The sequence below is a fragment of the Micromys minutus genome (assembly GCF_963924665.1).
Source record: "Micromys minutus genome assembly, chromosome: 2".
Taxonomy (NCBI): Eukaryota; Metazoa; Chordata; class Mammalia; order Rodentia; family Muridae; genus Micromys; species Micromys minutus.
In genome coordinates, this window is record NC_137971.1 from 103,842,260 (window position 1) to 103,864,504 (window position 22,245).

The following is a 22,245-nucleotide window of genomic DNA, read 5'->3' on the forward strand; positions in this document are numbered from 1 at the left end:
CCCAGGCTCCAGCTGTGGCTACCACATAAGGGTTTTTATAAAAGACAAAATAAATGAACTAAGTCTGTTAAAAGTTTGAATACACCAGGATATATGATAGATAATAGAAATTTTTCTATAACTGCCAAATGCTGAACATTGTAAATGTGTATCATTTATTCCCCAGAGAGGGAGAGCGGGTATCAGTGGCAGTAGATCCTGGGCGCTACTTCCTTTAGATATTGTTTGTGTTTCCAATGAGCCTCTTCTGGAAGTGCATACATTAAAAAAAAAAAAAAAGAAAGAGACACTTAGGCCAGTTGAGGCGGTGTGTGTTTGTAATGCTAGCACTTGGGAGGTGCAGGAAGGATCAGGAATTCAAGGTTATTCTTGACTACATAGCAAGTTCCAGGCCAGCCTAGACTATGCAAAACCTTGTCTTAAAAAAAGAAAGACAAATAAATGAATACAAATAAAAAGAGCAAAGCAAAGCAAAAAAACAAACACCCCAAAGCTGGGTGCACACCTTTCATTGCAGCACTTAGCAGGCAGAGGCAAGCAGATCTCTGCGTCTGATGCCAGCCTGGTCTATAGAGTGAGTTTCAAGACAGCTCGGGCTACATAGAGAAACCCTGTCTCAGAAAACACCTCCCCCTTCTTGCAAAAGTAGGAAGCCTTAGTTTATTTAACAACAACAACAAAGGCATTTTACAGCAAAACTCCCTAAGCAGCACCAGACCCTATTCTTAGTGGCAATTATCAATTAATTCATCCCTTAGTCCTTTCAGCGACCCTGAAAAATATGTATACTTGTTCTCATTTTGCAAACGATAGACTAAAGAAGCTGTTATATAGCTTGCTCACAGTTTGTACAGCACATCAGTCGGGGGTAGGGAGGAAACAAAAGCGAAATATAAGAAATATAAGCAAGAACACAACTACTTATTAAAATTAGTACTTAGTGGAGAAAAAATACTTACGGACCTCCATGGCTTCGAGGTTCACGAGTTCTACCTGGACTAGATAATAAGACCCAGTCATAGAAATAATGAGATAAAAATACATTAACACTTTTGAGATAGTGTTTATCACAAAGAACGCGATGAAAACTTGACTCTCCAAAAATCAGTTTTTCAAGCTTTACGGCTGGTTACGCTGAACCACTTGCCCTCAGTATAAAATGAAAATATTTACCCCATTGGGCTTTTGAAAGGCGAGACTGGGTGAAACAATTCTGGCAAAGGCGGCACATTGTTACTCTTAAAATGTTACACAAACATCAGAAAGGTCCGTATTCCAGCACCGTATTTAGAAATTTTGACTCACACAGGCACGGAAATCACGTACTATCGGTTCTAACTTTCAAATTCTCCGGGTTAGCCTTCCCGGAGGCCAGCGCACGGCACTATGGGATTTGTAGTCTTGGTGCGATATCGGCTCCTCTTTACGGCCTTAGAAGGAGGAAATGTGTGTAAGGACCCGGAAGTACTCGTTCCTGAGAGGCGTGTAGGTTAGGAAGGGAGGGTCAGAGGTCGCCGGCCCTGATGCGTTCCCGTGTTGCTATGTAGTGATAGGATACGTTCCTTCCTGCAAATTCTGGAAGGTTCTTGAGTTCAATTAGGACAGTGGCTGCCGAATTCCTGGTGTCCGACTCGAGGTGCTCGCTGTCCGAGCAGAGGCGCCGAGGGCGCTGCCATGTTTGGCTGCCTGGTGGCGGGGAGGCTGGTGAGGATGGTCCGGGCGGTGGCAGGGGTCGGGGACTGAGAGCTGGGTGGTGGCCCGGTGCACGGCGCTAGGAACGCGAGGAAACCTGGTCGTTGTCTTTCTATCTAGGAGTGTGCTACGCGGAATGGGACGCTGGCCCAACTCTTAGTTGTGTTTGAGAGGCTGTCAGGATATTACTGCATACTATTATTGAGTGCGCATTTTGTTCCACCTGCTGGGTTGAGTGCTGTAATTACTTGTTATTTCAGCCTTCTGTACAGCATTTTGCTGTAACCGTGGTAACTCGTGAGATAGTCATTCTCTCTTTGCAGTTCAGGAACTTACACTCGAGAGATAGTGTAATTACTCGCTTAAATTGATGTCACTTAGAATTAAAACTGAGATTTGTAATCTCGAGCTAAGTGTTTTCCTCAAATTTTCAATTGCACGGGCAATGAGGGTTTGTTGGTATCTTTGAATGGCTCTCTTTCAGAACTTTACTGACCCAATTTAAAATAATATAATTGCAAGTTGCCTAATAGAAATGACTGAAATGTAGGTGTGAGCCATATCTGTAATAACAAAAGGATTCGAGTATAATGCTTTCTTTTTGTTGAAAAGAGATGTCCTTGCTTAGCCAGAGCCTTAGAATTAAAGGGAGTGCCAGGAGTAGTTGAGGGATAATCCAGAGAGAATCCTGCTTGTTTTTGTAGAAACCGTCTTGAAACGTTCACTTCTTTATCTTTAGAGCCGTTTTTCTTTGTTTCTCCTTGCTTTGTTAAATTGTGCCACACCAGTGGTAAGCGAGCGCTCTACTCCTGTCTTCACCAGATTTTGATAATATTCTGTACTCACTGCTCTTAAGAAAACATGTGGTTCCAGGAAGCCACGGACTTCTGTCTCCAGTTAATGGGAGCCTCCTGTGGAGGTGGGGTAGTGCTAACCCTGCCGAGCTTCTTTTGGTATGGCCCAGTGGGAGCTCTGGGGTTGGAAGATGAAAACAATTTGAGAAGAACGTGTTACTCAGATGTCTGCCATTAATAAAGCTCAGCTTGGTGCTGGGGCTGAAGGTGTGTGCCACCACATCCAGCTCAGAATTATTGTAAGCCCAAGATGTGGGTTCGAATCCCAGTACCACAAAAACAAAACAACAAAACCCCATGCAGACCCTGTATGTTACGTTGTGAGACAATCTGGAAGGGAATTTAGAGCTGTTTTATTTGCCCAACATCAAATTTATATGATAAATATCAGGTGGATAATTTTTTCAAGATAAGATTTTTTTGGCTTTGAATTGTGTATCATTAGGCATAAATGAAAATGAAGGACACATAGACATATTAATAACATCTTAGAACTTTACATTCTTTTGCTAGAAAAACCACCTACTAAAATTTACAAACCTAATTTTCATTCTTTGGTTTTTTTCTTTTTCCTTTTATTACTCTTAGGGTTTCTCTGTGTAGCTGCAGCTGTCCTGGAAGTAGCTCTATAGAATAGGCTAGCCTCAAACTCAGATGTGTCTATCTCTACCTTCCCAGTGCTGAGATTAAGTCTTCATCACCACAGACTTAGGGTTTTTTTTTTTTTTTTTTTTCTTTAAGGAAAAAGAACCCAAAGAAAGGTCCCACCCCCCCACCCCCCTTTTAAGGTCAAGGATTAGACTGCTTAGTTGGATATGGTGGTACACCACTGTAATCTTAGCACTTATGAGGTATAGACAGAAATTTGAGGTTGGTTTTGATTGACTACATATATCACTCAAGGCCAGTGTGGGCCACATGCTCTATATCCTGTCTTTAAAAGGGGATTGGGATGTGGGTACAAATTTATAGAATGTCTCTTGCCTGTGCAATAAAAACTGAAACAAATACTTATTTTGCCTTACAGTTATTTCATTACCTGTGGATACTATAGTTCTCACGCCTTCCAAGAAATATATGTGCTAAAACTTGGTGAAATTGAATTTAGCACTATAGGAAGTTTTGTATTATGTTTTTGTTCATTATTTTTTTTGTGGTGGGACATTTTAAGTTAGGTCAGTAAATTCATAACAGGGATTCAGGACTTGACCTTAAGCACTCAGCCCTGGTCAAACAGTTATCTGTACCTGTAAATCTGACGCCTGTGAACGGAGGCAGAGGATTAGGAGTTGAAGGTCATCCTCCGCTCAACTTGAGGCTGGTGTGAGCTCCTGAAACTCACAGCCTTCACATCTTGGGCTTTAGATTAGTTTACAGGTAGTTTAGCTTATAGAATTAAGTTTTTAAGATTCCTTGCATGGTAGGATAGAAAATTATAGAGAAGAAAAAGTAAGCATTTAAATAGCAGCAAATGTTGGGCTCAGAAAATCAGTTATATGCAGGCATTAAAAAGTCAAGGTTTGGGTAGGGTTCTGGGTATATGATAGCACATTCCTTTAATCCCAGCATTCAGGAGGCAGAGCCAGGCCTGGTCCTCACACTGAGTTCTAGCTATGACAGTCAAAAGCTACCTAGAGAAACCCTGAGTCAAAATAGAAATCTTTAAATTAAATGTTTAGTCTTCAGAATAATTGTAGTGATGTAGACTTGTTGTTTTGGTGAATAGCAATTACAATTCCTAAAATAACCTAAAAATACCTTTAAAAATCCCATATAAGCTAAAATTTAGACAGTCTGTTTACCTGAGTCCTCTCAGAATTATTATTTTAAAATGATACATATTGATTCAGCAGTATCAGTACATAATAAAGACAAAACTTTGTCTACTGGATCCAGCAGCCCTGACCTTAACACACAGGTGGCTTCTGGCTTGCCATGTAAGCCAAGGGTGGCTGTGACCTGATTTCCTGTCTCTTTCCAGGATTATGTGCCACCATACCTGATTTACCACCAGTTCTTATGATTCCCAAAAGTAAAGTTTTCTTTAGTTTGAAGATTTAGTGGTAAATGCTAATCTCTGCAACTAGTAAAGGAATAGGGTTCTGAGGACCTTTGGTTTCAGCATTTTTAATATTTTTTTATTTTTAATTAGTTACTTACATCCCAACTGCAGTTTTTTTCTCCCTCTTTCCAATCCTCCCCCACCCTCTTAGCATTTTTTAACATCATATCATTACTTTATTTCATATATATATATTTGTCTTTAAAAACATGTATTACTGAGCTGGGACTGATAGTATACAACTGTAATTTCAACACATCAGGCTGGAGAGTTAAACTGTAATTCTAGGCTAGCAGAGGGGTGTGGGTGATTTACATAAGCCAGTACCAGACCAACCAGGGTTACAGAGCAGTATCTGTTTCTAACAAAAACCATTTTTGATTGATTAATATTCAACTCATAGCCTAACACCTTTATACCTCAAACCTGAAGAAAAATATAACAATGTATTTTTTCCATGGAAGCATTTTATAGTCATTTTGCAAGTAGAAACGTTAGAAGTATTTAAAGTGTGACCATTTTAAATAGCAAAATCACAACGAAAGCCCAAAGTGGAAAACAAGGCACTAAAACGATTGCAGAAAGGAAGGACATTTGTTCACACGTAGGGTTGAGGCAAGAAAGCACTACACAGCCTTGTTCCACTTTAGCTGGAAATGGTTTTGGTAAAGCAACTTAATGTGTTTTGTTGTTCTGTCCCAGAAAGTGTTGGTCAGCCATGGAGAAATCCTACAAGCCTTGGCTTTGGGTTATAAGTGTTAGTGGATGAATTTACAAATCCTAAAATATTTGAGTACCCATTTTAATTACCTGGCCTTCAGATTGAGGATAAAATCCTAATAGTGTTCCTATGGACATAACTTTTTTTCTCCCTCTTTCCAGGGAGCCCCCCAGCCCCTACCCTAACTACTCACCCCCCCATTTGTTTTTCAGAAAAGGGCAGGCCTCCCATGGACATCAACCAGCCATGGCATATTAAGTTGCAGTATGACTAGGCTTTCCCCTAGGAGCAAAGGGTCCCGGAAGCAGGCAGCAGAGTCAGAGGCAGCTCCTGCTCCCGCTGTCAGGGCCCCACATGAAGACCAAGCTGTACAACTGTAGCACGTGCAGAGGGCCTAGGTCCCACGCAGGCTCCCTGGTGTGTGATCCAGTCTCTTACACTTTCTCATTTTTATACAGCTTCTGTATTTCAGACTGCATCTCATGTGGTCCAGAAAGCCTCAAACTTGCTACATAGCTGAGAGTGACTCCCCTGGGATTCTAGGCCTGTGCCACTACGTGCTCATTCCTAACAGTTCTTAAACCATATTTGTTTTTGTAGGTAAAAACTCATTCAGGGAGCTCTTGAGAGAATGTAGCGGTATTTTTAAAGGAGCGTTTTAAGGCTAAATATTTGGTTTTGGATTTTATTTTTTGATGTATTTGGTGGTTTTGTAATTAGGCTAACAAAGTTATATTAAGTGTAATGGCCATACTGGTGGCAGTTTGTAGCAGTACTAAAGGTTATAGTCACTCATCAAACTCTGGAACTAAGACTGGTTTTTTATTTTCTAGGTGCAAACAGCTGCACAGCAAGTGGCAGAGGATAAATTTGTTTTTGACTTGCCTGATTATGAAAATATCAACCATGTTGTGGTTTTTATGCTGGGAACAATCCCATTTCCTGAGGGGATGGGAGGATCTGTCTACTTTTCCTATCCTGATTCAAATGGGGTGCCAGTGTGGCAGCTCCTAGGATTTGTCACGAATGGGAAGCCAAGTGCCATCTTCAAAATATCAGGTCTTAAATCTGGTAAGAGTAACATTCAAATAGTGTCACAGTTAAGCTTTCTTGTTAATAGTGTGACATGAAGTACAGCTTTTTAAGGTTCCATCATGCTTTTCTGAGTAACAGTGTATAATGTTCTTTTTGTAAGGACAGGTGGTACAGAAGCATTTGAAAAGTAGTAAGTCAGAGCTGCTTAGGCATGCCGTACTCGTCCTCTGGCCCTGAAGGAAACCACATTCACTATTTACTTTGGACATTTCTGAGTTCCTAAGCATTTTAATAAAGGACCTTTTTTCCTTCACACTTTATAGTATGCAAATCTGTATTAAATACAAATAGAATCATAACAGTATAGAAAATACAGTTGAAAGTCTTCATTATATAAGTTTGAACTCTTACATGGATCAGTTGGTAGTGTTCTTCGTGCAAGCATATAAAAAATAAGGTCTGTCATGTGATTGTCACTTCAGCATTAAGGAGGCAGAGGTGGGTATCCTGGGAGTTCGATGTGCCGTCAGTGGCTAAAATGGCAGGCTCCGGGCCAATGAGAAATCTGGCCAGAAACAATGTGGACAGTCTCAAGGAGTAACACCCACGATTGACCTTTATCCTCTACAGACATGTTCATGTGCTTTCACATATGTACTTGACATGTACACGTGGATATTTGCTTCCTTGTATATTCACATACTTAGATAAGTGAATATCCACAACCGAATTCACACATGTCTACTTGCACGTACACAAACATTCACACATGTGAACTTGCATGTACACACACTATTTAAGTCTTCGTCTGATCTCTAGCATTCTTTTGGTTCTTTTAATAATGAGGGGGCATGATCTTTACTTTGAAGTATTTTTTTTTTAAGAAATGTTAAAATAAGCTTAGATTGGATGCCATTTTCTGCTGCTGAGTCTTTGTTTCTAGATGGATGTGTATAATTTATAGAAATTACACATGGAAGCTTAGCAAAATTTAGGCAGTGTAGATAACATGTTTGCATACTTAACAAATTGGTGTCTGCTATGGGAGTTTAAAGATAGCAGTTCATTCTTGTTTTCAGTAACGTTTTTATAGAGGAAGACAGTTCTGTAGATCATCATTTAGAAGAGTAAAATGTAGATCTGGGAAGATGACTTGGCTAATCAAAGCACTTAGTATGCAGGCCTGACAGCATGGGTTTGACACACCACAGTACAGAAAGGCTTCACAGTTCAGTCTGTTCCAGAAGAAGAGTAGAAAGCTGTGACTGAGGAGTGCTGTGGAGAGGAGGAGACAGGGCTTGTCAGGCCTGTGGTGAGGCCCTGTTGGCCTTCTCCTAGGAGTGGGGACACTCAGAGTTTGAGAAAGTGCCATGCACAAGGCCAGTGTCGATCGTACATGGAGTGGATATTATTGGTAGGTCACCAGTTCTTCATGTGCCTAAGGCACAGACCTGTTTGCTCATGTCACACAAAGTCGGTGCACTACAAATGCAAGCAGATGACTTGAGTGAATGGAAGTTCTAAATAGACCCATGTGAGTAATTATGACACTTAATGTCTGCATAGAAAACAAAGCAAATTGAGGTGCTGTTGTAGTTTCCATCATAAAAACTTTAATGTCTGCAGTATTATGAGGTAAAACATTTCTCTCCAGCTGTAAAATGGCTTATTTAGCTTAAATTCCTACTCACTTCTTTGTTTTGATATGACTGGATCCAGAGTCCTGAATCACAAGTCATCTACAAATATGTTTTTTTATGTATTTTATCTATATGACACTGTAGCTGCCTTCAGACACACCAGAAGAGGGCATCAGATCTCATTACAGATGGTTGTGAGCCACCATGTGGTTGCTGGGATTTGAACTCAGGACCTCTGGAAGAGCAGTCAGAGCTCTAACCACTGAGCCATCTCTCCAGCCCCTACAAATACGTTAATATCTGTCTTAGATAAATTTGAGAACTTTCTTTTTTAAAAAGTTAGGAATGTATACCTTAGTGGTCAGAACACTTGCATACCATGTATAAGGCCCTGGGCTCAAGTCCCACAGTGGGACTCACCTGGAATCAGGCCCATGGAATTTGTGCGTGTCCTGTGATAGGACTATCAGATCTGCCTGGCTGACGTCACTTGCTGGGTTAGAACTCTGTTCCCCTGTTCTCACACTGCTCTTCTCCACTGCATATTCTTCCTTCCTGTTCTTTTCAGCCGCCTTGTCACCTTGTACCTTCTAAAGCCCTCGGTCTTTGTCTCTGACACTCTGTCCTGGGCTGCGGGTTCACCCTGTGGGTCCTGCCTCCTTTGTCACCCTTCTCTGAGGAGGTGGCTTCTTTAACTGAGCACAGCTTATTTCGGAATCATGTTTGTTATAGTATGTATACTAGTTACTTTTCTGTTGTTGGGTTACAGGATTACAGGCTCTTTTAATAGACTTGTGTGCTTAAATGCTTCTGCTAGGAACCATTAAATTGTTTATGCCTTTTTAAAAAAAGCACACATTAATGTAAACTGATACATTACCCAGACAGTTCATCATTCTATTGATGTCCAACATATGCTGAAGTTTATTTACTCTCCCCCTTTTTTCCCCCGAGTTTTTTCTTTGGTCTGTGTAGCCTTGGTTGACTTGGAATTAACTGTAGAACAGATTGGCTCTGAACTCACTAAGATCAAGCTGCCTCTGACTTTCAAGAGCTGAGATTAAAGGTGTGCACCACCGTGGGGGACTGACTATTCATTAATGGCTTAATGAACAGTTAGGATATTTCTAGATAGTTGGGTCTTAAAGTACAGTTGCTCGGTAGGTAAAGGCACTTGCCATCAAACCTGATGGTCTGAATTCAGTCTCTAGGACTCACGTGGAAGAAAGAGGAAACTAACTTACTTTGGATTCTGATCTCTGTACCTATACATAAATAAAATAATTTTGTAAATGTGTATGTGAACATATATATATATATATATATATATATATATACACACATATACATATATATATATATGATATTTACTTTGGGTAAGCTTCGAGGAGCACAGTGCTGGATAATACAGGACTTGGATACTTTGCTGTTGAAGAATCTGCTCTATTTTTGCCAACCCTTGGTATGATCTGTCTTAGACATGCTAGTATTACTTTAGAGGAAGTACCTCATTGTGGATTTTTCTTTTCTTTTCATCTCTTCTCTTCTCTCCTCTCATTTTCTTTCTCCCTCCCTCCCTCCCTCCCTCCCTGCCTGCCTGCCCCTCTCCTTTCTTTTATTTTTTGAGACAGGGTTTCTCTGTGTAGCAGCTCTGGCTGTCCTGGAACTCACAGAGGGCTCAGAGATCTGTGTGCCTCTTTTTCCTGAGCATTGGGATTAAAGGAAAGGTGTCCACCACCACCTCCTGCTTCTTCATTGTGGGTTTAATGAACATTTTCCAAATGTTTTATGGTACTGAGAATTCTTTTTTATGTGCCATTTTTTTCCTTCAAAGACAGATGTCTTTGTAGCACTAGCTGTTCCAGAAACTCACAGTAGGCCAGGGCGGTCTCTGCTGTGCACCGCCGTGCCCAGCTCTTTGATGTGAGCTCAGATCCTTATCTTTCTTTCAGAGATCTCTCCCCTCTTTGTCCCCCTTCTTGCTCTCTTTCCTCTTTCTTTCCTCCACAATCAGGAGGACTTGCCGTGTAGTTTTAAAACTTGGCGGTTTTTCTACACCAACCTTCCGGCTGGTTGCTGGTGCTGGGCGGCAGCACATTCTGCCACTTCACTTCTGGAAATAAGTTTTGAGAGTTGTTGCTAGAGAGATGGTTCAGTGGTTAGAGCACTGACTGATCTTCCAGAGGTCCTGAGTTCAATTCCCAGCAACCACATGGTGGCTCACAACATCTATAATGAGATCCAGTGCCCTCTTCTGGTGTGTCTGAAGACAGCTACAGTATACTTATAATAAATAAATAAATATTTAAAAACAGAGTTTTGAGAGTTAATATAAGTTCTTTTTCATATTTATGATCTGAAAATACCCTTTTTCTCTTTGATTACCTTTTTTGCTTTCTGTGGTATGTGTATTTAATAGATGTTTACATTTTGTACTCTGTATAGTATAGTCTGTATGGATTATGAGTTTTGTTTTCTGTCCAGCTCAGGGTGTGTTTCAGAAGTCTTCAATTCTTGGGAAATGGGTACGCAGTAGTCACAACACGTGTTTGAAAGACAGCAAGAGCACACGTGTCATCACTGAGCACTTTCACGTGCTGTCATCTGCGAGGCCTCATTGCTTCGTTTTCAAGTAAAATATAAAGACAAATTACTATTTGTTACAAACTTTAAAAAGGAGTGTACATATGTGTGTAGGCACAAACGTGCTGAGGTCAGAGGGCAGCTTTTGGAATTTGGTTCTCACCATGTGGATACAAGTTAATGGAACGTGGGTGTCAGGACTAGCAGCAGGTACCTTACCTACTGAGCCGTCTCGCTGGACTGTATTTGGTTTAAAAGAATAAAAATAACATGAAAATAAACAAACAATAGAAACTGGCTTGGAAAATGATGGAAAGATTGGATTCATGTTGGTCTGTATTTGTAGTAATAAGCAGTATAAGAAGAGGAGCAATGAATTGTGGGAAGAAAATACTTGTGGTTTGAAGTTGAGGCCTATGTGACATGGCAGAGCCTTAAGTACCAAGTGGGTTGAATTGCGTGCCAGTTGAAAGCCAGAATTTTGCTGTCTTATTTTATATACAGACTCAGCATTGCTTAAGAGGAAGGTTGGGATCATCTTTGTAACAGGTTCATGTTTTTTAATCCTTGAGCTATCACTTGAAGCCCAGAGTTTTTCAGCTTGGTTAGGTTGAGCAGAACTGTCTACCATGTCAAGGCTGGGACGACGGTTGCTGAAGTAGCTTCAGGTAGATGTGGCTAAAATTATTCTTAGAACCAGCAGCTTTCCGATCAGCTAGTATTTTCTCCCTTTGATTATTTTTCTCCTGTCTTTGGCATTCGTTTTGATTGAATATTTTAAAGTTTATCCATAACTGTATTTCTTTCTCCAAGACTTTATCATTTACTTTTTACAACATTCCATGAATTTAGAAGTAAATATCTATGTATGTTGACGACTGTGAAGTGAAGTTTTTCATTTTTATTTCTCATCTTCCGGCTTCCTTGTGTGTTGGTTCATTTAGTACAATTCTGACTATAATGATAAATTTAGGACAAAATATTTTTGATTATTTTAAATTAAAAATATTTGTCTTAATGCGTACTATTTTTATACTAAAGTTTAACATTAGTGGTTGGGTACTTTTGTTTTATCTTGTCTTTGAGACAGGACAGGATCTTTCTACATAGCTCTGGCTGTCCTGGGACTTATCATGTATACCATGTTGGCATCGAACTGCTAAGATCAGCCTGCCTCTGCCTCTTTGGAGCTAAAGGCATGTGCTCCCATGTCCTGCCAATAATGGTATTCTTGATAGACATCAAAGAAGTCAGGCGATGGGAGCCAGATGCTCTGTTGAGATACTCTGCCAATTTTCTGTAATGTTTGGAGTTTCCACATTTTCCAGAATCAAATAACTTATAGGCAAAAAGGCTATTTACATACTTTTATTTTGACTAAGTTTGGTTCACCAAAGCATTTCATTTCCAGGTGTCCTGAGAAGTTTCTTAGTGGAGTACAGCTTCAGTTTTGTCAGCAAACTCCTTTTACTGGCTATAATCTTCTCATTAACATAAACAGTACTCTTAAGAATTCAAAATTCACTTTCACATATACCTATTTTATCTCACATTTTATTTTAACACCGTTTATTGCTTTCTTCAATTGTTTCTTTAAATGTCATATCTGAGTTTTCAAAGTGGTATTTGTCCTTTGTGGTATTAATATTAAGAATCTTTAGAAATCTTGATACTGCTTTCAGCATTCAGAGGGACAACTGAAAAGTGGTTTCACGTTGATGCCTGTTAACCCTGTAGCAGCTGTGCGTAATAAAACGCAGTGAAATGTTTCAGTTTGCGATGATTCAGGATTATGAGTGTGATACTTTTAAAGTTATGGGTTAAATTTTTGATTCTGGATTTGGAAGTAGAAAGCGGTTTCTCTTGCGAAAGATAAGTAAGTACTTAGAAGAATATAATGTATGTCTATCCATGTTTATGTGCATTTGTCTGTCAAAGTGTTTGCAGAGTTCATGTACCATTTGAAGAGTTTGTTGAAGCCACAGGCACATAACTGTTCATGCACACAAAGTTCACTTTCAAACCTTCCTTTTCTCTGTAGGTTAACTATCTGTAAAGTGTTTCAAGAGAAGGAGGAAGTAGCGCAATGCCTCAGTCAGGGAGCACTTCAGTGACATCCGCAGTGAATTAGATGGACAATGGGAAACAGAAGAGGCCAAGATTGGAAGAGCAGGTGGGGGAGTAGGACCTTAGGTCAGATACGAAAACACTTACGTAGAGCTTGACAAATTTTTGTTGTCTTTACAGCACTTTTAATGTGTGATTACACTTATTAGAATAATAGTTACTCAAAGTGCCTGTGGCGTTAAGAGAAAACAAGTGTTTATGTGAATAAGTACTGTAGTAGAGCTTTTATAAACTACAAACTTGTTATTAGTAAAGGATTATATTTTGTGTTTCAGGCCTTCAGAGTAAATTAGGTACCTTGTAGTTGAGTTTTCCTTTATACTGTTTTGACCAAAGCCCAGTTATGACATATTATTAGTCTGAAACTCAGGTTTTTAAAACAGCAGTTCCAGAAGCTGGAGTGGCTCAGTGGTACGAGCACTTGCAGAGAACCCGGTGCAGTTCTCAGCACCCACACGGCAGCTCAGCTCACAGTTTGTAACTCTAGGTTCCAAGCATCTGATACCTGCTCTAGCCTGCATGGGCTCTATGTACACATATGGTACGTACATGCAGGCACTCACAGTACACATTTAAGTAAATCTTAAAAACATCACAATTGTTTTTTGTACTGGGCATCGTGTTTGTGATATGAATGTGCGGCAAGCATTCTATGCCTGACTTACATTCCTAGTTCTGCATCAGAGAAAAAGAAATTCGTGGAGAATAGAAGATTTGTACAAAGATTCCTTATACTACTTTTCCCATTTATCATTTTTGGTCATATTTGTCCTTATCTAGATACAAAAGAGAGTTACATTTATTTATTTGTTTTTATGTGTGTGTGATGTGTGTGTATTGTGTGTGTGTGATATGTGTGTAATTGTATGTGTGATTGTGTATGATGTGTGTGTTTGATTGTATGTGTGTGTGATTGTGTGTGTGATTGTGCTTGTGATGAGTGTGTGTGATTGTATGTGTGTGATGTGTGTGATTGTGTGTGTGATTGTGTGTGTGTGATGTGTGTGATTGTGATGTATGTGTGTGATGTGTGTGATTGTGTGTGTGTGATGTGTGTGATTGTGATGTATGTGTGTGTGATGTGTGTGCGCGCACGTGCGAGCTCGAGCTCACCATGGTACCTGTATGGGAGCTGAGGATTCTGTCTCTCCTTTACCACATAGATCCTGGAGCTTCAGCTTGGTTTGTCAGGAATCTGCATTCACCTGCCGAGTGCTCTCACTGGCATCGGTCTGACTTGTGAAAGGTTTGAGAGTGTGTTGTAGTCAGTGAGCTCCTTCACTGCTGAGTGTGCGAGCGCACGCTGTGGGGCTCCATGCCATAGTCTTGCCTGTAGACGGTGTGGTCAAGTTCAGTGGCAATGCAGACACAGCACCCATCCAGTGTGCAGTGTGCAGTGCTTGTCATTTGTCCCCAAATACCTTTTATAAGTGTTCGTCAGCCTTCTCTAAGATTACATCGTAACACTATTACAATTAAATACCTATTTAAAAAAGCTGTCCCCAAAGAATAATTGGCAGAAATATGGGTGCGCATCCTTTTTTTTTTTAAAGACACCATTTCTCATTTTATAACATTGGCTGTTCTGGAACCAGGGTGGCCTTGAACTCAGAGATCTGCCTGTCTCTGTCTCTCAAGTGCTGGGATTAAAGGTGTATGCTACTACTTACTGGCATATGTATTTTTTTTTAAATGGGAACTCTGCTTTTGTTTTTCTCTTTTGTGTGTGTGTGTGGCATATGTGTGTGCACTTGCCTGTGTGTGTATTTGCGAGGCCAGAGCAGGACTTTCGGTATCTTTCACTTTCTTCCTTATTCTAGAGGGGTAGGGTGTCTTACTGAATTTGAACCACCACCTGCTAGAGAGCCCCAGAGACCTTTTGTATGTTCTGCTTCTTAATCCCACGATGCAGTTACAGGAACCTTAAGTTCAGTGCAAATCTCCTTTCTGAGCCATTTCCCTAACTCCATAATTTTGTTGGCTGGTTGATTTTGGTTTGGCCCCAAACTCACCATGTAGCTAAGAATGGACTTAAACTTCTGCTTCCACCTTCCAAGGGCTGGGATATAGGTGTACATCGCTGTGCTCAGTGCCAGGGGTCTTGCTATACTGCCCACATGCTCTTAACTCGGGGCGTAAGGAGTCTTCCTGCCTCAGTCTCCTGAGTAGGTGTGCCATCACACCTAGTTCTAGGTGTGCTCACTTGACCAAGATGGCTTAACCGTAGTTCACACGAAATGGCACTAATAACCACAGTGCAAGTTCTACAAGCATTACATGTAATAACATATGCAGAATGCAAGAATTAGATAAGACATGAAGAACGGCACAGTTGGTGAGCAGTTAATGATTGCTTTATTTTCAGAGTTGTGAAGTGCCAAGGTTAGAAGGGATGTTAGACATCACCAGAGAGACTGAATATGGTAGCATCCCCCAACCACCTTAGTCTCAGCACAGAGATGGGGCAAGCAAGTTCAAGGCCAGTCTGAGCTACATGAAATCTTGTCTCAAAAAAACCAAAAAGAACCAGACATCATTCACATAATGAGACTAGTTTAGAATAGTTTAGTTTTATACCTCAGCTAAAAGTTTAAGCTTGCTGAGAATAGAAACTGTTAATATCTTCTAAATTGGTAGAGTTTGGTATTTCTGTACATATATTTTTAAATATCCAAATTCAGATATGTTAAATATTTTTATTTAAATTAATATATTTACTAACAATAAAGTTTTAAAATATACTTTTTGAAACTGTTAGTGAAAAATGTGTTTTCATACTTGTTATCCTGTTAAATATAGAACAAAGAAATTTTAAGTATACATATATCTACATCTACACACACACACGTGCGCACGTGCACAATCTTTCTGTTCATTACTAAGAATGCTCTTAAGATGTTTTTGTAAGTTTGCAGCATATGTTTTCATATTCAGATGTAACTATGGCAACTGCTTCCCTTTGACATAAGCATTTTCAGTCTTTCTTGGTCGCTGTGCTCACATACAGCATATGAAACAGGACTTGCTAGCTTTTTAACTTTCCCTTGAGGACTGAACTAGATGATTTCATGATTTTATTCTTTTCTTCCGGCCTTTATACACACACCTTTGAGTGCTGCTCCTAGGAGATGCCCAGGTTCTTCTGCAGCCTGTGTCTTACCAACTGTGATTGGTTGGCTGGCCAGTGCTGGGATTACAAGTGGGAAGCATCACACGTGGCTTTTGTGTGTATTCTGGGGGTTAAAGTCGGGTGCTTGTGGTTGTGAGGCAAGCAGTTTCCCAACTAAGCCATCTCCTCAGCCCCATTACCTAATGCTTTTTAATAGACTAAAGCTTATTTTTATCTTGCAGTTACAGAGGTGCAGTAGGTCATTTCTGCATTGGCTGTGTCTTGCTGTTCCAGTCTCAGACACTGTGGATTCAGTCAGAGTTATTTCACTTTCAGCTCACCATTTATTAACTTTAAAGAAAAGGGGTTGGAATGTGGTAGGAAAGATGGAGGGATGTTAGAGTTGCTCAGGGCAGATTAGCTAGCTTTTTTTGTAAAGGGTTATTTTAGTCTTTCTGGGCTATAGGAGGTCTATATGGCATATTGCTCTTTTTTTAATTTAAATTTATTTAATGTATCTATATGAATACATTGTAGCTGTCTTCAGACACACCAGAAGAGGGCATCAGATCCCATTACAGATGGTTGTGAGCCACCATGTGGCTGCTGGGAATTGAACTCAGAATCTCCGGAAGATCAGTCAGTGCTCTTAACACTGAGCCATCTCTCCGGGCCTGGAATATTGTTCTTTAAACAACTTTAAACATATGAGCTGTATTTTTAGGTTCCAGGTCATACAAAAATGAGATGGGAGCCAGATTTTCCATTGCACTGACATAGAATCTTTTTTTTTTTTTTTTTTGGTTTGGTCTGGTTTGGTTTTTTGAGACAAAGTCTCTGTTTAGCCTAGGCTGTCCTAGAACTCAGTATTGATCAGCCTGGCCTCAGACATAAGGATTCATCTACCTCTGTACTGCACATGCTGGAGTTAGAGACTGGAGAGGTGATCTTTATGGCCCTTTGCTTTGTTTATCCATAATGGCAAAGAAAGAAACAGACTGGAAGTTTTATAGACAGAAACACAAAGGGAAATTAAAGAATATAAAGAAATACATTCTAAGGATGATTTATGTTAGCAAAGTCTTAGATACTGGGTCATTAGATGACAGTCTCAGCTGAGTTTCTTCAAGTAAGTGTTGATCACAGAACTGTTTCTAAGGACTAAAAGAAAATATGGTATTTTACTCAGTCATTTAAGACAAACTTATCATTCAGTATTTGGTAACATCTTGAGTATTTGGTGAAAATATGTGTGCAGACTCTGAATGTAGATTTATGTGCAGAGGTAATTGAAATGAAACAGTACGAACGTGAAATCAAGAAGCTGTACTGGTTACTGGACCACTTGCTATGACCAACACCTGAGCAAAGCAACATAAGGAGGAAGGGTTATGCCTGGGTGTCATGGCTACAGGAACCTGAGAGCTGACCACGTTGTATTTACAGTCATCAGAAATCAGTGGGTGGCCAGGTTGCGGTGGTGCATGCAGTTAATCCTAGCACTGGGGAGGCAGGTGCAGGTGAGTCTGAGTGTGAGGACAGCCAAGGCTGCACAAAGAAAGCCTGCCTCAAACGAACAGATGGATGCTTGTGCTCAGCCCTTTCTATCCAGTCCAGTACTCCAGCCCATTTGGTAATCTTACCACATTCAGGATGCTTGGGTGCCCCATTTACCCTAAACATTTTCAGTTGACACAGCCTACAGTCATCTGAGAGGAGACCTCTCACCACGAGGGATTGGGTTGATTATTAGTTGATGCAGGAGGGCCTAACCTACCATGGGTGGAACCATTCCTGAGGCATGTGATCCAGGCTGTGTACGAATCCAGCACAGGGCTGGAGAGATGGCTCAGTGGTTAGAGCACTGACTGCTCTTCTAGGGGTCCTGAGTTCAATTCCCAGCAACCACATGGTGGCTCACAACCATCTGTAATGGGATCTGATGCCCTCTTCTGGTGTGTCTGAAGAGAGTGACAGTGTACTCATGTAAATAAAGTTAAATGAATTAAAAAAAAAAAAAGAATGATAGCTAAATATGAGCCTGAGAGCAAACCAGCAAGCAGTGTTTCTCTGTAGTTTTGTTTCAAGCTCCTTTTGAGTTCCTGTTATGCATCCCTTAATGATGGGCTGTGACCTGCCAGTGTAAGCTGAGGGAGTCTGTCTTTCTTTTTCTTTTTTTAAAAGATTTATTTATTTCATATATGTAAGGACGACACTGTAGACACTGTAGCTGTCTTCAGACACACCAGAAGAGGGCATCAAATCCCATTACAGGTGGTTGTGAGCTACCATGTGGTTGCTGGGAATTGAACTCAGGACCTCTGGAAGAGCAGTCAGTGCTCTAACCACTGAGCCATCTCTCCAGCCCTCATTTAATTTTTATATATTTACTTATCGTCTGTCTGTGCGAGCACTCCATAGGGTATATGTGGAGATCTGAGGACAGGTAGAGGTTGAGTCCTTTACCTATGGAGCCATCTTGTTGGTCCCAGAGTTGGAAATTCTTTAAAAGGTGTATAAATGTAAAAATGAGAATGTATTGAATATTAATGGGTAGAGAAGATGATGTTCCTTACTTGAAAAATTATGAGTCACTTCAGGTTTCAGAGTTCCAAGATTTGAAATACTGTATTTAATGTGCATGTGCAGAGAAAGAGGACCATAGACACCCACTAGAGACCTGCTCATGAGATTTATCTCCAAGATGGATGTATTTATTCTGTGTTGTGTGACTTTTCCTAGACAGGCTTGTGTGTTAGAGGTGGGGAGCTTTTCAGAGTTCCAGCAGCAACATGTGAAGTGGGGAGCCAGCCTTAAGGTCTAAAGCAGTGGTCATTTAGATGGCCGAACAGGGACCTTGAAGTGAGACATCCTTCAGTTACCAGAATCATAATGATAACCTTCCTCCTGTCTAATAAGTTAAATAAGGGAGAGATTCCTCATTTGCATAGGAATTTTCGTGAGTACAAGTTGGCTTGAAGTTTGTAGCACCTGTCAATTTCATTCAGGAGAAGGAAGCCAGCACCCATTTGGAGCCATGAATATTGCGCGAACCCCGTCTGTTGCCCAGATTGGAATTTCGGTGGAGTTGTTGGACAGTCTGGCTCAGCAGACTCCTGTAGGCAGTGCTGCCGTGTCCTCCGCTGACTCCTTTACACAGGTGACGCGCACAGACTTTGTTCCTGTTTTGGCCCCTCCCCCATTATGGTATATTTCACAAAATTGTACATCTGTGGTTAAAATAATGTCGTGGTTTATGTCTTTTGCGAAGTCACTAAAACTAGGTACCATATCCACGGCGCTGCATTCTGTGCTGTATAAGCACATGTATGATCTGATGTCGCAGCAGATCTGCAGTATACATTCAGTGTGCGGTCTGTTCATACACTTTGCACCTTTGGCAAACCCCTCCCCATTTCCCTAACCTTACAGCCACCATTCTTCTGTCTGCTTTCATAAGCTTATAACATATTTGAGCCTTTAATAAAGCATTCAGAACTTTTGGTCTTTTTAGATGTATTGTATAAGCACACCGTAGCTGTCTTCAGACACACCAGAAGAGGGCGTCAGATCCCATTACAGATGGTTGTGAGTCACCATATCTGGTTGTCTTAGAACTTATATTCCTTAAACCAAGTTAAGATGCAAATACTTTAAAATATTAAGGTCTAAACTGCACATTAATGTAACTCACTATTATGACCCATTAACTTTCAGTTCACACAGAAGATGTTGGACAACTTCTACAACTTTGCTTCATCATTCGCTCTCTCTCAGGCTCAGATGACACCAAACCCGTCAGAAATGTTCATCCCAGCAAATGTGGTTCTGAAATGGTATGAGCTAATCCCAATCTCTAGTATCCAGGCTTAGTAACTGTATATATTTTGCCTGTGAATATATGTCTTCTTTCAGAAGTAAACATAGTCTTTTACTGTGGATATCAACATATGTTAATATATTACACGCTAATGTCTATTTTGTAGCATTCAGATCTGGAATAGTTCATATCCTGTTACATGGTAGCCATTAGGAATTCATGGAGATAGGGAAAGAGCTGTGTTCTAGGGATCACTGTTAGGGTGTATGTTGAGTTAGAAGTACTATGTTGACATGTGAACAATGGATGAGAACATTTTCTCCCAGGGGCTGGAGAGATGACTCAGGTTAAGAGCTCTTAGAGCAGACTTGGGTTCAGTTCCCAGCTCCTAGGACAGAGAAGGGATCTGATGGCCTCTTCTGGCCCCAGTAGATACCACACATACATAGTTCACATACATACATACAGGTAAAGTGCTCTTTTACGTAGCAATAAAATCGCCAGTCAACCAGCATCGTGTAGCTCTCATTACATCTTGAACATATTGACTATTGAACTGCTTTTCTCAGACTTCCTATGTTTTGTAGGGGTTTCGTTTCACTTTGAATGTCCCAGTGAGGAGATGTTGAGGAAGCTTTGTAGGCAGTAGTCCTCTCTTGCAGCGAGGGGCACCAGAGTATACTGCGTTTACATTTTGTCCCAGTGCCGGTGTGACTGAACAGTCTGCGATGGTTCTGTTCCTTGACCTTCTTGCGTTGGCTTTGTCTGTGGGGTCAGGGAGATCGCTGCTCTCTGCCAAGGGCTGTCGGTTCCTGTCACCTCAGGCCACTGTTCTTGCTCTTACAATGACTTTCAGGGTCACTTTCTTCCTACTTTTTTTTATCATGGTGTTTTAGAAATGTCATAAAGGGGGCTGGAGAGATGGCTCAGTGGTTAAGAGCACCGACTGCTCTTCCAGAGATTCTGAGTTCAAATCCCAGCAACCACATGGTGGCTCACAACCATCTGTAATGGGATCTGATGCCCTCTTCTGGTGTGTCTGAAGACAGCTACCGTGTACTTACATATAATTAATAAATAAATCTTTAAAAAAAAGTCATAAAGGTATTGTTGATAAAAGTGGTTTAATATGTTATGAAATTGTGATTGAAATGCTCTTATACAAATTTGAATTTTCTTTTCTAGGTATGAAAACTTTCAAAGACGACTAGCACAGAACCCTTTCTTTTGGAAAACATAATTTGAATAAAATAATTTGTCATGTCATATAAAGGCAAGAAGTCAAAAGGGTCATCATGAAGCCTACCTTTCAAAAAGAACCTGCTTAGTGACTATGAGACTTATAAAAACCCTTATAAAAATTCGAACCATTGAACAAGGAAAATGTTCATTATTAATTCCTTCTCCCTTATAAGTGTTGTATACTTCTTGGAGGCAAACATTTTGTACAAGCTGTCATTCATTTCTTAAAATAAACCCTACTCACAGCAGTAGTGTCTGACATACCACCGCATGTGTGACCTTCTTGTTCTTACAGTATGTTGCTAGAGTAGTTAAGTCTGTTTATTGCTTGGGTTTTAGGCTCTTGTGTGGCCCAGGATGGCCTGTAATTAGTGCTGTGATTACAGGCTTTTCTCCATCACACTCTAATCAAATATATCATAATTGGGGAGCTTTCAGAATACATGCCAAATATGTTTTAAGACGGGAAAATTATCTTCAGAAGCATTTCTTTTTCAATTTTTTGTTTTTGAGACAGGGTCTCATGTGGCCCAGGATAGACTCACAGTCCCTCTGTAGCTGAAGATACCCTTGTTTCCGATGCCCAGACCCTGCCTCCTGAGCACCGGCATTGCAGGATGTTTACCACATTTGTTTAGGACGTATTTCTAAGATTAGCACGTTTGTTGTTTTTCAATCAAGAGAGGTTCATTGTGAGATTTTATATCTGCAGATTGATATGTTTTTATTTAATAAATTTTCTATGTTTGATACCAGTGAACTTTTCTTGAATATTGTTGATGTTAGTAGAAATTAATAGAGAATGTAGGACTCAGTACCTTTGCATATGAAGTCAGAACTTTTTGTCTCACTTAAGAAGATTAATACTAGTGAAGCATCTTAACTATAATGAAAAGTCAGTATATTAGCTTCTCGTCCAAGGAGCACATACAGCAAAGGAGCCACTGCGTCCCGATATACAAAGAGAACTTAACAGTTTTGGAGCTTGAGTTAATTTTGTCCTGTTTTGTCAGATAATTCTAAGAAGTTGGAAAATTGGTCACTGATGGTGCGCTGTCTTTTTGTCTTCAAAAGGTGTAAGTGATATGAGGAGTAACCAGATTGTTAACAGTGTCTCTAAAATACATGAACCTGTGCAGAATTATTTGTTAGAGCAGTTTGCAGTCTTTTGTTGAAACAAGGATCTAGTTTACTTGTACCCCCAACCTGCCCTTAGGAAAGTTCTTGTCAGTTTGGTACTGGGTTATGATTGTGCACAGTGATTGTGCTCAGTCCTTCTTGTAAACAAACGATTGTTCCGTCATGCACCCCGATGGTGGCTGTACAACAGCTTTTGCTACTCAAGACAGAAAGCATTAAC

At 40.3% G+C, this 22,245-nt stretch overlaps 1 protein-coding gene across 2 annotated transcripts; it reads left to right on the forward strand.

The window, feature by feature from the left end:
- The first annotated feature begins 1,499 nt into the window (after positions 1-1,499).
- Positions 1,500-21,148, forward strand: HIKESHI (heat shock protein nuclear import factor hikeshi). 2 transcript variants are annotated; one of them, XM_080911758.1, is made up of 5 exons: positions 1,500-1,704; positions 6,163-6,400; positions 18,832-18,983; positions 19,541-19,659; positions 20,829-21,148. In XM_080911758.1, exons 1-5 carry the CDS (start codon positions 1,675-1,677, stop codon positions 20,881-20,883), a joined length of 594 nt encoding a protein of 197 aa, XP_080767884.1. In that variant the 5' UTR covers positions 1,500-1,674; the 3' UTR covers positions 20,884-21,148. The 2 variants fall into 2 exon arrangements, with proteins under 2 accessions (XP_080767884.1, XP_080767885.1); XM_080911759.1 differs by lacking the exon at positions 6,163-6,400.
- The last annotated feature ends 1,097 nt before the right edge of the window (positions 21,149-22,245 follow it).